Raw genomic sequence first — 15,917 nt, forward strand, 5'->3', positions numbered from 1 at the left:
GCGTGTTCACTTGCGTGGCAGAAGATGGCACCAGATCCCATTACAGATGGTTGTGAGCCACCATGTGGTTGCTGGGAATTAAACTCAGGACCTCTGGAAGAGCAGTTCTCCAGTCCCCCCCTTTAAAAAAAAAGAGAACAAAGATAGGGATAATTGGTGTCTTGATTATGCGACAAAACCAGTGGAGATTCAACCTGTGACATATACCTGTAGAAGTGTGCTGCTGTCAACTCTGGTCAGAGAAGCTCTTGTGTGCATTGGGCAGTGGTTACTGCCCAGGCTGGTAACTGGTGAGTGTTGAGAGTAAGTGATTGTGAGTGCTCAACTGTGGGTGGGGCATCTACATCAACCTTCTCACGCTGTGTGTGTGTGTGTGTGTGTGTGTGTGTGTATTTATGTGTGTGTATGTGTAGATTGCACAAGTCTGAGTATGGGGAGGAGAGCTGTGAAATGCTATGGTCTGGATACAACAGGGCATTGCACTCAAAGGGCTGTGGTTATCTATTCAGGTTCAAACCTGCAGGGGTGGGCGTGGCTCCTGAGATCCCACCCCTAGCTGAGAAACTATACTGGTGACTGTAGTCAGAACATATAGGCACATGGGAAATCTCAGCCCATTCCTGCCTCCACCGACTTTGCTGGAAGAAACCTCAGCCAGTGAGGCTGCAAAGGATTTGATTGACAAGGAAGAACTGGAGAAAATTTAATGCAAGAGAAAGACGGGCATGGGAGGAGTCCTGTCTCCCAGGACCAAGTCTGCCTGGAGTGTGCACTTTGTGCTTCCACTCTGGCTATTGGAGGCCTGCACTTTGCAGGTAGTTGGTCCTTGTCCCATGCATTTACATTCAACTGCTGCTCTGGCCTCCTGGCGCTGCTGGGTTTGGGCCCCAGGCTCAGCACCCTGTGTTTGTTCATCTCTGTTCTCACCAGCAGGGCCCGACCTTCCACCAGGTGGCTTCTGGTGACTTTGTTGCCAGGGGCCCAGGATCCTTGAGTCTGTGTCCAGCGGCTCAGACTCAGGCGGGCTCACAGCTGGTCCTCATCCACCCAGATGGTCTTGCGCTGCTCCTCCACGATCTTGTCTTTGAGGACGCGGAGCAGTTCCTCCACGCTGCTCCACATCTCCGCCTCCACAGTGGCGTAGAGGCAGGGCAGCGCCTCTAGCTCCTTCTCTTTGAGCCTGCACACACGCAGGAATTCCTCCTCTGTCTCTGGACGTGGTAGCAGCTTCCTGCGGGTGAGGGAAGAGAAGGCTGCAGGGCTGGATGCCCACCGTATGAGACCTAAGCCCAGATTGCATAGCTGCCTGTCTGGGGCCACTGAATCACATGTCTGATATCTGCTGCCTCCACTTCCCGAGTGCTGGGATTACAGCAGTGAGTGTGCTTAACACTACTGAAGAGTTTGAAACCAGTTTGGGCTCATGTGAGTTCAAGGCTAGCCTGGGCTGTGTGGTGAGAACCTGTTTTGTTCCAGAATCAGGTCATCATCCCAAATGGAAACTTTGTCCCCACTAAACACAAACTCCACCCCACCCATCCTCCTGGCTCCCAACATTCTGCATTTCTGACACCTTAGGGACTTCCTATAAGTGGAACCACGTGGTATGTGTCCTCTGGGCTGGTTTCACAGCATCCTGTCCTTGAGTATCATTATTGTGGCAGGTGTTACAATATTCTCATTTTTCAAGGCTGAATACTGTTCTACCAGGCTGACCTCAAACTTGCGATCCTCCCTATGGCCAGGATGACAGGCCTGCACCACCACACCTGGCCACTTCCCTCCCTCTCAGGTACTTCATCTCAGTGACAGGAAGTTGATAGACCCTCTCCCAACCACCACATTCATCCCTTGTGTCTTGCAGATGTGCCCCAGCATCTGCCTCCCTGTGCTCAGGGCCAGTGTCACAGGTCCCAGCGTCCATGATTTTGGGAAGGGGTGGGTAGAGCATGGTGTGGGGTCAGGCATGGGGACTGGGGCATCCTTACCTGAACCGTTTGATGTTCTTCTCGCTCACCCGGATGAGCAGCACGATGGGGTACACCTTGCACTTGATCAGGTCACGCACGCAGCCGATCCCAGCCTCTAGCAGGCAGTGTTTATTCTGCAAGCACAGCAGCTGCTGTCAGCAGTGGTACCCGCATTACCCACCCTTGTGGGTGCCAGGCCAAGCCTGGGTGCCAGGCTGAACTAGGAAACTTCAAAAGTGGGCCTCGGTGTGGCTGGAGCCTCACACTTTTGGACACTGTTCAGCTCTGCTGAGAGCAGTGACATTGACTGCCTAGGTCTAGCCCAACTGGGGGGGGGGGACTTGCAATGGACACTCACCGCCCCCAGTCTTCCAGGGGGCTCCTGGTAATTTCAGGAAGGGAGGCTTCCTGTGGGGACATCGAGGCTACCTGCTTACCTAGGAGCTTGCTATTTGTGGGAAACAATGATTCCTTCTTGCCTGAAGGCATCACTTAAAAAAAGAAGTCAAACTATATCAAAGAGACAAAAAGCACAACTACTTTCCTAAACTACAGGAAGCTGAGGCAGTATGACTGAGAATTTTAGGCCAGCCTGGGCTACATGGTTAGAAAGACCTGTCTAAAAGACCAAGCCAAACCAAACAAGAAAAGGAACGTAGAAAGCTGGGCATGGGGGTGTGCCTGCAGTTCTAGCACATAGGAGGGCGGGGCAGGAGCGTCATGAGTTTGACCAGAATCACACAGTAAAAAGAGGAAAAAAGGAGGGAGGAAGGAAGAAAGAAAGCAATATAAAAACTCAGGTGCTGTGGTACACACCTGTGATCCTGGCACTTGGGAAACAGAGGCAGGAGGATAGTGATTGGAGGGCAGCCTGGGCTACAGAGTCAGTTTCAGACCAGCCTGGGGTACACAGTGAGAAGGTATCTATAAAACAAGTAAACAAAGGCTGGAGAGCTGGCTCAGTGGTTAAGAGTCCCTGCTGCTCTTGAAGAGATCCTGAGTTCAGACCCCAGCACCTATGTGGCAGCTCACAACCACTCGGAACTCTAGCTACAGGGAATGTGATATTCTCTTCTGTGCTCTTCTGTGCTCTCTGTCTCTGTCTCTCTCTATCTCTGTCTCTGTCTCTGTCTCTGTCTCTCTCTCTCTCTCTCTCTCTCTCTCTCTCTCACACACACACACACACACACACAGAGTTAAACAAAAATTATCTTAAAAAAACCCAGCCAAACAAAAACCAGAATATATATAAAAATCAAGCATGGCAGTACATGATTGTAATCCTGTTGCTTGAGAGACAGAAGGCAGGAGACTCTCTAACTAGTTTCCAGGCCAGTCCAAGCAACGGTGAGACAAACTGGAGGAGGTGGAGGGGGAAGAGGAGGAGGAGGGAGGACAGAGAAGAGGAGGGAGAGACAAAGCAAAGAGGGAGCAGGAGAAGGGGTGGGGGAGAATATAGTATTACCAAACTCTATGACGTTTTCTCTGCACACACTGCACCTGGCACCCAGGCTAAAGATAGACACAGTCTGAGCCCCTCACCCCCACTGTCTTCCTCTCACGGTTTGCTCCTCTAACTCCCATTAACCCTGGCTGGTGGGGTGCCACTTTTCTAGTAGAATCCATCTTGCCTGTGACCGCACCCACTTTCTCACTCCTGTTACTAGACCTCCCTAAAAGGACCTGACTTGTTTTTTGAAATAGGGTCTCAGGCAGCCCAGGATGGCCTCTAGTTTCCTATGTCACACAGCTTGGATGTTGTGTGTGTGTGTGTGTGTGTGTGTGTGTGTGTGTGAATGTGGACAAGGCAAGAGGGGTCAACCGTAGAGTCAATCCTCAGGGACACGCCCCCTTGTTTCTTTTGAGACAGCTCTCTCTCTTGGCCTGGGGCTCACTGATTTGCTTAAGTTGACTAGTGCTGGTGAGTGAGCCTCAGGGATCCTCCTGTCTTAATCAGGGTGACTGTTGCTGTGGCAGAAAAACCATGACCAAAAGGAGCTCAGGGAGGAAAGGGTTTTTTCAGCTTACACTTCCATTTTGCTGCTCATTGTCAAAGATAGTCAGGACAAAAACTCAAGCAGGGCAGGAACCTGGAGGCAGGAGCTGACACAGAGGCCATAGAGGGAGCTGCTTACTGTCTTGCTCCTCATGGCTTGCTCAGCCTGCTTTCTTATAGAACCCAGGACCACCAGCCCAGGGATGGCACCGCCCACCATAGGCTGGGTCCACCCACTTCAATCACTAAGAAAATGCCCTACAGCTGGGTCTAATGGAGGCACTTTCTCAATTGTGGTTCCCTCTAAGCCTAGCTTGTGTCAAGTTGACATAAAATTAGCCAGCTGGGCTCCTGTCTCTCTCTCCCTAGTACTGGGATTATACTACATGCCGCCATGCCTATCTTCACGTGGGCTCTGAAGATTGAATTCAGCTCCTCATTCTTGCATAGCTGCAATTAACCAACTCAGCCATCACTGCAGTGGCTGATGCCTGAGAAATGACACCCAAGGTTGTCCTCTGATCTCGACACACACATGTACACAGATACACATGTACTTTCTCACACATGAACATACACACACACATGCTGCCTTCTGACTCAGATGTAAAAAGAGACAACCAAACAACCTTGTTCAGGCTGACAAGGTTGGTTCTGCTTCATCTGTGTGTGTCAGTGACACAGGGGAAAGGTGTACATGTGACCACCCAGCAGTATGGCAGGTTACTGGCTCCTGCTACCCCCAAGGGTGCTGTCCCCTCCCCTGCCATAGCTCTCAAGTCTCAGAGCAAGGACAAACTCCATGTTTTACAGCAGATCAACACCAGCTTGTTCCTTAGGGGTCACTCGGGGTCACCTCACCTAGCTCCAGAGGATTCCAACTTGCACACTGTGACGTTCCTGGGTGGCTGCCTGTGACTCTTCTACTGTTTCTCTTTCCCATGGGTGAGTGGACGTGACACCTCACACCTACCCTGTGCTGTTTATTTATTTATTTGTTTGCTTGTTTGTTTGATATGCACTAACCTGGGAGGTGGGAACCTCAGCCCAGCAATTGCCTTCATCCTATTGCCCGAAAAGCAAATCTGTGGGCATTTTCTTGGTTAGTGATTGGTGTGGAAGGGCCCAGCCCACTGTGGGCAGTGCCACCCCTAGGCCGGTAGTCCTGTGTGTATAAGAAAGCAGACCGAGCAAGCCATGAGCCGCAAACCCGCAAACAGTGGCTTCTGCTTCACTTTCTGCTTCTAGGTTCTTCCCTGGAGTTCCTGGGCTAACTTCCTTCAGTGATGGAGTGTGACCTGAGAGTTGCTTTTGTTTCGTGGTCTTTATCATAGCGATGGAAAGCAAAATAGAATGTATTTCCATGTCATCTTAGTACATGCTACTTCCCTCTCTCCCCCTCTTTTCCTCCTTCTCCCCTCTCCCCCTTGTCTTCTCCTCCCTCCCTCCTTCCTCCCTCTCTTACACACACACACACATACACACACACACACACACACACACACACACACACACACATACACACACACCCTTAGCTGATATGAACCAACCCCAGGCCATTGGCAGAAACAGAAAACAGTAGCAAGTGTCAAAACACAAGCCCCCATCAGAGACCTGAGACAAGGGGAGGAGGTAGACAGTGATCTGGGACCTGAGTAGAGAGAAAGGATGGCCATACCTGTGGCCGCTCACCCTTGCCCATGACCCAGTGCTTCACAGAGTGTCCCTCACCTTGGCTGCCACAGCCTCAATGTTGGCAGGGACGATGCATTCAAAGGTGTTGGGGTTCTTTTCCCTGGAGTAGATGATGGTCTCGGTCTTCTGCTTCCGGAGGAACTCATCTCTTGTGACAATATCTGCAGAGAGGGGAGTTGGTGCCCAGGGTAGCAAGTGCTATTTGTGGTAGTCATCCCTTCCAGGCCCTACCTGTCCCCTCCTGGGTGCCACATCTTTGATATCCACCTGGCCTATTCCCACTATAGTTAAATGGAACCTCATTTTTCTCTACTAGATGGGGAAGCTCCTTGAGGGTGGGATCAAGGCCATGGTTCATGCTCTTTATGCTAGATTATGCAGCAGAGACTTAGTGGACACTCATGCTCTGACTTTTCAGTTGTGCATGTCAGTGGACAAAGTAGCTCAGGTGTTGTGGGTCAACACCAAGTACAGTTAAACCAAGAAACTCACCTATGGAGCCAGCCACACATGCCAACCCTCTCATTTGTCTATTCATTCTCTATCATCCCTCCACGTGCCATCCATTATCCACTCATCCACCTATCTGTCATCAACCCACTAATCCATTATCCAGTTAGTCACCATCCGCCCATCCGTCCATCCATCCATCCATCCACTCACTCATCTATCCATACATCAGCCATCCATTCATTCACCTGCCCATCCATCCATCCACCATCCATCCATCCATCCATCCACCCATCCATCCATCCATCCATCCATCCATCCATCCATCCATCCATCCATCCATCCATTTACCTACCCACTTGTCAACCCATCCACCCACCTACCCACACACCCACCTATCTATCTATCTATCTATCTATCTATCTATCTATCTATCCATCCATCCATCCATGCATCCATCCACCCACCCATCCATCCATCCATCCATCCATCCATCCATCCATCCATCCATCCATTTACCTACCCACTTGTCAACCCATCCACCCACCTACCCACACACCCACCCATCTATCTATCTATCTATCTATCTATCTATCTATCTATCTATCTATCTATCTATCCATCCATCTATCCATCCATCCATCCATCCATCCATCCATCCATCCATCCACCCACCCATTTACCCAGCACCCACAGGATTTTGCTCATGGTCAAGCATTAGGATTAAAAAGCGTGTTAAAAGACACTGTTACACTCAAGCAGCCATGATCTAACTGGAGCAAAGTATGTGGGTTACATATCATTATGGAGTGACTTAGTGGGTACAGTGATGGGCTGCCTTTTGTGAGAACACTGAGGAGGAGTGGGGAGGGGGTAGGCAGGCTTCCTGGCACAGATGGAAGAAGAAGAGGAGGAGGAGCAATGGAAGACAGGGAGGGGAGTATAAGGGGAGGAGGCTGAGTCACCCTAGTGATGGGCTCCAGAGGCCTGTGTCCTTCTGCTGTTTGGCCATGCTCACCTGACTTGCAGATGGTGAACTCCATGGCGCCCCCAGAGTTGAGGAGCTTCTGCACCAGTGTCTTGGCCAGCATGGTGGGTGTGAAGAGCACAGGCCGGCGGCGTTCACAGTGGAAGGCTCGCACTAGGCTGTAGGGGATCAGGGTGAGGTTCCGGCTGAGCTCATTCTCAGGGTCCAGTTCTGGTGGAGAACAGAAGCAGTGGGCTGTCAGAGCCTGCCCTGTCCCAGGGCACATTTAGGGTATGGAGGCTTTGCCACCTTAATGGCCCCATGGTAATGAGGGAAGGGACACGGGTATCTTGAGCTATTCTGGGCACCCAGTAATGCCTCTGACACAAAGGAACCCTCATGGGTTCTGAAGTATGGGCCTCCCCAGTAGACCAAGGACATCTTCTTAGAATAGGGCTGTGGCTTGTGACCAGAGGTAGAATCAGCTATGCAGTGGTAACTTTTCACTCCTGGTGCAGAAACCTGCAGAACTGAGGTGCTGGGGCAGACTCAATGGGCACAGAGCTTGCTGTGAAAGTGTGTGAAGACCTGCACTCATCTCTAGAACCCATGTAAACATTCTGTGTGGTGTGCATACTTATAATCCCAATGCTGGGCAGGCAAAGATAGGTGTATTGGATCTCTAGGGGCTTGCTGATCAATCAGTCTAGCTTCATCAGGGTAGCCAGGCCAATAAGGGAGCTTGTCTCAAATTCCAGATGAGGGGCTGAAGAAATCGCTCAGCAGTTAAGAGCACTTGCTGGTCTTGCAGAGGGCCAGGGTTCAGATCGCAGCACCCACACCAGATAATTTACAACTACCTGTAACTCCAGCTCCAGAGGGTTCATCGCCCTCTTGTGGTCCCTGTGGGTACTGCACTCATGTGGCAAGAAAGTAAAGTAAATGAAAAGTAAAATTAAAGAGAAATCGTAACCAAAACAACAACAATAAAAGCAACAAAACCACTAAGGTGGATGGTGACTAAAAACAATACCAGAGGTCCTCTGGCCCCCATGGCCACACGAGTACACATGCAAGCTCCCTTCTGAGGTTACAGAGGCAGTAAACAATTGTTGGGGAGTGAGACTCCTCAGTGGAGCTGTCTGCAAGTTGTGCCCAGAGCTCTGGGGACACCACTTTTGCGAGTCATCACCCTTGCTGTGGTGGGACCTTTCTGAAGATGCTCCTGTGACCAGCCCCAATAAACTCCGAGTTTCACCACAGCAGATTTGGCTGGACTTGCTCCTTTGGTTGGTGTTGCCTTCTCTGTCTGGTGTGAAGACAGGGAATCCACCAGAACAGCCATGTAATGTCATGGGTGAATGCAAGAGAGTGGGGGGCAGCAGAGAGGACCAGGTGGCAAGGTGACAGGACCACAGGGCAGAGCTGTGGGGTCTTTGATGGAAGGCACAGTCCTCTGTTCCCCCAAGCCCCAAGGCTAGGGGATCTGTTAAGGCTATCTCCAGGCATCTGGGGACCCATTTCCCAGAACCAGGGCTCTGTCCCTTTTTTTTGTCCCTGGCTTTCCCAGTGTGGGTATGAAGAGGTCTTTCTGCTCATCCATACTTGGAGTCTGCCTCCCTGTCTCCAAGAGAAGCCAGCCTGGATAGAGAGGGATGCGAGGAGGAGCTGGATCACCATCATGGGGGGGGGGCAGAGCACTGGGTAGCTTTTTCCCGGCTAGGTAAATGAAACAGATACTCAGCAGGAGAGCAATCAGTAAGTAAATAGGTCTTGGCAAATGGCTTCCTTCAGTGTGGGCATCTGGGCTTAAAGGGACAATGGCAGGTGTCAGGCAGGTCAGAGCTGTGTGAGGATATTGCCCTGGGGAGTCACGAGGGACAGGAAGGTGACAAATCTCACAGGATGGAAGAGCTGGATGGGTTTTCTCATGCATCCTTTTGTCCCTTCGTTTTATTTTGTTTGACACAGGGTCTCACGATGCAACCCGTTGGCTTTTGACCCATAACAATTCTCCTGCCTCAAATGACTAAATCCTGGGATTACAGATGTGTGCTACTATGCCCCCCACCCCCAGTGTGTGTGTGTGTGTGTGTGTGTGTGTGTGTGTGTGTGTGTGTACATGCACTTGAGTACACAGGCCAGAGGTAGCTATTGGGTGTCTCATTGGGTGTCGTTCTCAATCACTCTGTACCTTATATTTTGAGACAGTGTCTCTCACTCAATCAGGATGAATCATCACTGGCCAGAATGACTGGCCAATGAACTTCAGGTAGCCTCCTGCCTCTGCCTCCCCGGTGCTGGGAGTGTAAGCACACACTATAACAATTCTGGGTTACGTAATTTACTGACAGGGCCATTCTTCAGCACCTTCCATCTCCCTGTTCATTCTGCTGCTTAAGCCCAACACAGGGACAGATGTGGTTGGATGGAGCCTGCACTGTGAGGCCAGTCCAGACATGCAGCTACTGGGCTGGGGCGGGGGCAGGAGGTCATCACACACCTTCATGTTTCTCTGTCAGGAGTTTGGTGGCATCCAGAGAGGACCGGGAGAGGCTCCCCAGGGGGCTTCCAGAGATGATCCTCACACGTTCATTGCTGTTCATTCGTTTGTACTTGTTTTCTGACCGGCTGACAAACTGTGGAGAGAAGGAGGGCGGGCCGGAGGGTGGGACAGAATTCTCTTGGCTTGAGCCAGATTGAGCTGCACCAGGCATACAAAACCAGCCAGGCCTTTGTTCCAACCCTGACTCTACTCTGGAGGCCCAGGGCAGAGCACCTCTGCTGTAAAGAGTCAGACCCTGCATGAGACCCGGGGACACTCCAGCTACTGTCCCACGAAGATACCTCTTACAGCTACTGCTCTAGCCGGTGAGGGCCCTGGCTGGCAGCCCCTGGGGTCCATATATGCTGGAATCCTCCAACTCCCCGGCACTGCTCCCATGATCCTCTGGGTTCAAGGAACACGGCTCCCTCAAACAGTTCATAGATATTTCTCTGGCACAGAGTCCAGGCTCCCACAGTGAGTCTCTCTTGCTTCCTTCTTCAAAAAAGCCTGCAGCCTGCCCAGTGCTAGTGTGCACCAGATCTATCTGTCTGTCTGTCTATCTATCTATCTATCTATCTATCTATCTATCTATCTATCTATCTATCTATCCATCCATCCATCTATCTAGAGAGGGTGGGGGGGAGGTCTCATGTAGCCCAGGCTGGCCTCAAACTCACTATGTAGCCCTTCGGATGTCCCCTGCCGCCACTTCCTGAGTGCTGGGATTACAAGCATACTCTACGACGTGGTGCCAGGGATGGAGCTAAGGGCTCCATGCATGCTAGGCAGGCACTGTAGCAGCTGCGCACATTCCTGGCTTAGCCTTGAGTCTTTGGACGACACTCAGACTGACACATGGGCCTAACAGTGTCATGGTAGATGGCTCTACCTTCAGGAGGCCTCATCTCTGCCGGCTCCCCTCCCACCTGTCTGTCTCTGTCTCATACTTGTGTCCATCTGGATTTTGGGGTCAAGGTGCACTTGCTGCACTGGAGTCTAATTAAAGCAGCACCATACAGGAAATGTGCTCTGGGCTGCGCACTCACATTTGTTGCCTCTCTGAACTATCAATACAGGAATGGCTATAGAAACTGAACATGTAGGAATATGGAATAATACAGCAGGCTTGTTGGTGGTCCTTGTACTATCCATCCCCCTAAATATTTTTCTTCTTTTGAAATTAAGCACAAGGAGGAAAAATTTTTCCCAGTCCAGAAGAGCTGAACTGTTTCCACAGACAGGTAAGATTCAAGGAACCTGCTCAGTTTCCCTTATCTCCTTGGCCGCTGGGATGCTCAGGTAAATTTAACACCCCTTCAGAGGAAGTAAACTGGCCTAAATATCTGGAGGGTTCGTTTTCTCTTCCTGATACAACACATCTGGTTTTGCTATCATATTTTAGCAGCTGAGTTGTTAAAGCTCTTTTGGCCTGAAGTTTCTTCAAGTCTTTTATGAAAGTGAGACTGGCTTCCAGCAGGCGTGTAGTCTGTCTCCAGACCTGTCACTGTGAGGATAAAATGGGATGGAAGAAACCAGGCGCTGTGAGAAGTCACAAGAGGCACAGGAATACAAAGTCTTGTTATTTCCACACTGGCATCTCTTCTTGGTAGGCAGAGGGCAGAGCCCTGTCGAACTACACTAGAAAAGTCAGCAGGCTTCCCATCACCAGCCTTACCTGAAGGAGCTGGCCAAAGAAAAAACTTGCTCTGGAGAGGCGGGGGCTGACTCGGGGGTCGCTGGTTGAAAGCGTCTCTTCGGGCTGCAGGGTGTTCTGAAATGAGTTTGTCAGTCAGCCCGGACTGAGCAAGGGGCTCCTGAGTGTGAGCCTGCTGTAGAGAGAGGGACACCTGTCCCCAAGTCCCCTCCAGTCTGAGTGTCAAGGTGCAACATCAAAGACCCGCAGCTGGGCAACAGTGGCTGGGAGGCAGCAACTGGTTATATCTGAGACCAGAGAGGGATGAGACGCGCTCCTGCCTCCTACATGCAGGGAGGAAGAGGGAAGCCGCAAGGCCCCCTATCCCCACCATCCCTTTACATACCCGGAGGCTGCGCAGGGTGTGGTGAGCACTGTCTGCCTCCTCCCGGCTGCCCCTGTGAACAAGTCGCTGGAGCTTCACCAGGAGAAGCTGTTGAGCCCTGGGGAGGGGACATGAGCACAACATCAAGGTTAGAACTGGGCCCCGCAGACACATATGGGAGGAACTGGACTTCAGGAGTCACTGTGCAACACTGGGCTCCCACTGGGCTTGGGGTACAGTGTCCTGAAGACCAGCTGTGGGATCATGGCCTTGCACCTGGGGTCATGTCCTTGCACTGATCATCTGACTGGCCAAGACCCACTTGCTGGTGACTGGCCAAGCAGCAGCAAGGGTACAGAAGAGCATGTGTCACTGGGTGGAAGTACAGGTACCCAAATAGCCCTGATGCCTGCTGGGGTTCAGCCCAGGATGATTAAAAAGGAAATGACTAAAGGGCTGGGGCATGGCTCAGAGACAGAGCATCTGCCCAACATGCTCCAGGGCTCTGGTGTCCATCCCCTTTCCCCGACCATGGACCTCAGATAGAAAGCAAAGGCTAGGTGGGACTGTTGTCCTAGTTGTCTTAGGAGGAGAAAGGCTGAGGGTAGGAAGACTGCAAGTTCAACTCTGGACTGGATAACTCAGAGTCTATTGAAAGTTAAAAAAAGGGAAATAAGGTAGGGGATGAAGCTCAGTGGTAGAGCCCCTGCCTAGAATCCCCCCAGTGAGGGGCTGGGGTGTGGCTCAGTGGTAGAGCCCCTGCCTAGAATCCCCCCAGTGAGGGGCTGGGGGTGTGGCTCAGTGGTAGAGCACCTGCCTAGAATCCCCCAGTGAGGAGCTGGGGTGGCTCCAGGTAGAGAGCTCTACAGCATGCCTGGTGGTCACTGGATAGAATGAGGATGCTAGGAGTCTTTGTAAGGATACAGTGCCATCCTTGCTAGGGTAAGGCTGCCTTATACAGAAGGAGTTACCAGGTCTTCTGGTTCTTCAGGCTGAGGAGGCTGACGGGCCTGGGGAAGTCCCTAAAGTATCAGAAACGCAGAACTGCACTCCCCCCACCTGCTCACCGGCTGTAGCTGGGGATGGTGCCCATGTCCAGGTCATGGTCTGTGAAGGGGTCAACTCGTGCACATAGCCACTCGTGCCTGTCCTGGTACATAGTATCCAGGACATGCACCACATCGTCACACTTCAGGGACATGGAGCAGGCATCCAGCTGACTGGAGATGTTCAGGTTCAGGCGGATATAGAACGAGTCCCCTGATGTGATCACACCATCCTCCATGTCCTTCAGCAGCTTCCGGTATCCTGAGGGGCACACAATCCAAACACTTAAGCACCTTGGGGATGACCTCATCTGTGTGCCTGTCTTCCTCCATGTGAATGGGCAGCCATGCTGTTTGTGGGGTTCCAGGAAGCTTGGAGCTAAAATTTGTGCTGAGCCACAATGTTTAATTTATCAACATCTGTATTGTGGTCTCCATGCCTTCTCCATCATTACCAGGCTCTTGCCAACTGGTACTTAACATGCTGTAGGCTATACACATCCTTCAACCTAATGAATTTTCACAAATGCATACACGTGGATAGCTCCTACTCTGAACTCTCTGACGGTAGGCCCTCTCTGGTTAGTTTATCCTGGTTGTTCCTGCCCTAGTTGTCTGGACCTCATACTGTACAAATGGAAACAAGTACTAGGAGCCTCTTTGCTTCCAGCTGCTACTGAGCAACATTATGTTTGTAAGACACAGCATTATGGCACACATTCCTTTTCATTGCCTTATAATATTCCATGCTGCTGTGAGCCACTTAGATACATTATTTTTGGTGAACAGGTGTACTCATTTTTCTTGGATATGGATACGGAAGTCAAGTCAACAGGTCATTGTGAATCTGTGTGGAACTCTAGTAGCTACTGTCAAATGCATTTCTAGGCCAGTAGGACTGTTGCACATGCTATGAAGGTCAAATATTACTGGTCTTTTGAGAAAAATTTTGCAAATAATTTTGGAGGCATTGAGGGCTACGGCGTGAATCTAATAAATTCTGCAAGCTGCCAGTGAACGCCAATGGTATACATCTATAATTTGTCTCCAAAGCAATCCCAATGACAGAGGGTGTGTGTCAAAGTGGGAGTTGTAACAAGCAGGCTCCAAGTAGGTCATCCATGGTCAAAGGACATTCCAGGCAGCTGTGTTGGCATGGGGAAACAGAGATTCTATAATGGATCCTTCAGGGGTTTCCTAGCATAGACCAGCACTGGCTCAGACTCTCTTGTACCCCCCCCAGCATCCTTGAGTCTGAGCTCTATTCTAGGGCTGGGGGCCTTTCCCAGAAATCTAGCTTGAAGTGCTATGCTGCCAGTCACCTCTAGGGGCGCAATTCACTTTGCAGCCCTGTGACCCAGGTGTCAAGGTGTTCCCTAGAGATATCTATCTATCTATCTATCTATCTATCTATCTATCTATCTATCTATCTATCTATTTTTTTGTGCAGGGTCGGGAAGCCCAGCCTCAGGAGCTGGTAGAAGCATGTCCCATGAGTGGGGGTGACTGGGCTCCACAGTGTTATCTTCTGCACCAGGGTTCTGCTGGGAAGGGGCAGGAGGGCGGCTTGGAGAAGCGGGCTGGGCTATTTATGCTCTGCTCAAATATTCATGATTACTGTGGTTAAAAATAAGACCCAGCTGCAGAGGCAATCACGCAGGAAAACCCAGAGGTGAGAGTGAGAATCCAAGTCATCACCAGGCAGAAGGGCTGCTCGGGGGTGGGGGTGGGGGCTGGGCCAGGCACGGAGGTAGGGCTGCCTGCCAGGGGCCCAGATGTGCTTTAGCAATCACCCTTGCAGGGAGAGGGACGAGCCAGGCTGCTGGAACTCTGTCCTCTTTGTTTCCCTAGGAGGTTTGTGGACTTGGTTCAGGGTGACACAGAGCATTGTCATCTCCACCCAAGAGGTTATTATCACTGATTTCCTCTTGGGTTTGGGTGTGGGGTATGATTCCTGTACCCCACTCTTGTGTGGACCATGTCTGATTCAGGCTTTACCTTCATGGTTGACCTTGTAGTGCAGGGTGATGGGGCCACTGCACCTCTGGATGGTCCAACGGGCCTCTTCCTTTGTGCAAGCATCCAATGGAACACTCTGCCTTTCGCCTCGGATACAGCCTTCCAGCTACAGGGCAGAAAACAAGCTGCTCGTTTGGATGGGTAGCAGCTAAGGCTGCTTCCCACGGGAGCATCCTTCTCCAGACAACGGGAGTGCATGTGTCTCTTGGTGCACACGCATGTGCGCATGTGTACACATAGAAGAGAAGGGCCTGGGGACCCCCCACAGCTTCCCTTCTCTATCTCTTACCAGCAGTAGTTGGTGGCCTTCACGCAGTCCAGCCCTCTCGGCCAGCGAGCCTGGCTTGACGGAGTGAATGAAGCTCCCATGGGCATTGCCGCCCAGCAGGGTGAGCTGGGTGATGAGTCCATCACCATTCAGGGTTGTGTGTTGCACCAAAGGGCCAGTTCCCCGCACATGACCCCCAGATGTAACCGATGGCCGGAAGGGCCTGAGTTGGGAAATAAAATAGGCAGTTGGGCTCAAAAGAGAAGGGCTGAGCCCAGGACATGCTAGCAGGCTGGGGAAGGAGGCTGGCGGTATGGCTGCATGTGTCCTTGAGGCTTGGGAGCCTCCAGGTTCTAAGGGACTGATGTCTGCAGCCACCTTCCTGGCCCCATGAAGTAGGATTAACTACTGGCCCCTTCCTCTGTGTGTCTAGGTTTCTTATCTGGGACAGTCAAGGAACAGATGGAGTGATTCTTTTTTTTTTTTTTTTTTTTTTTTTTTTGTTTTACGAGACAGGGTTTCTCTGTATTGTTTTGGAGGCTGTGGAGTGATTCTTTCTGTGTACCCCAACCTCTACTTTGAGATAGGTCCTGTGTAGCACAGACTAGCTTCCAACTCACTAGGTAGCTGAGAATGGTCTTGAACTCCTCATCCTCCTGCCTCTGTCTCCTGAGTGATGGGATAACAGGTGCATGCTACCTTGCTTGATGTTTGTGGTGCTGGGGATGGAGCCCAGGGTTTCATTCGTGCTAGGTGAGTGCCCTCCCAACTTAGCCACATCCCTGGTCTGAGTGACTGAGACCCTGAGCTTTGTCTTGGAGCACACAGATGGTTCCTGCTGTAGGGAACTGAGATGAGGGTCTTGGGTCCCATCCTCAAGCCCCAATTAGGTCACTTCTATCCCTGGTCCTATATCTGTTCCGAGCTCGTGTGTGTGTGT

At 51.3% G+C, this 15,917-nt stretch overlaps 1 protein-coding gene across 3 annotated transcripts in view; it reads right to left on the minus strand.

The window, feature by feature from the left end:
• Positions 1–690: 690 nt before the first annotated feature.
• Card11 (caspase recruitment domain family member 11) overlaps positions 691–15,917 on the minus strand; it is a 124,009-nt gene continuing 108,782 nt past the window's right edge. For all 3 annotated transcript variants that reach the window (XM_021232972.2, XM_005079968.4, XM_021232971.2), the window contains exons 16-25: positions 14,999–15,200; positions 14,689–14,815; positions 12,712–12,952; positions 11,666–11,762; positions 11,302–11,397; positions 9,582–9,717; positions 7,130–7,309; positions 5,698–5,822; positions 1,989–2,104; positions 691–1,231 (exon numbers count right to left, since the gene is read on the minus strand). In XM_021232972.2, coding sequence (XP_021088631.1) covers positions 1,027–1,231; positions 1,989–2,104; positions 5,698–5,822; positions 7,130–7,309; positions 9,582–9,717; positions 11,302–11,397; positions 11,666–11,762; positions 12,712–12,952; positions 14,689–14,815; positions 14,999–15,200 — 1,525 coding nt within the window. In that variant the 3' untranslated portion in view covers positions 691–1,026. The remainder of the gene's footprint in view (positions 1,232–1,988; positions 2,105–5,697; positions 5,823–7,129; positions 7,310–9,581; positions 9,718–11,301; positions 11,398–11,665; positions 11,763–12,711; positions 12,953–14,688; positions 14,816–14,998; positions 15,201–15,917) is intronic.

This window comes from Mesocricetus auratus, unplaced genomic scaffold, assembly GCF_017639785.1.
Source record: "Mesocricetus auratus isolate SY011 unplaced genomic scaffold, BCM_Maur_2.0 Super-Scaffold_100008, whole genome shotgun sequence".
NCBI lineage: Eukaryota > Metazoa > Chordata > Mammalia > Rodentia > Cricetidae > Mesocricetus > Mesocricetus auratus.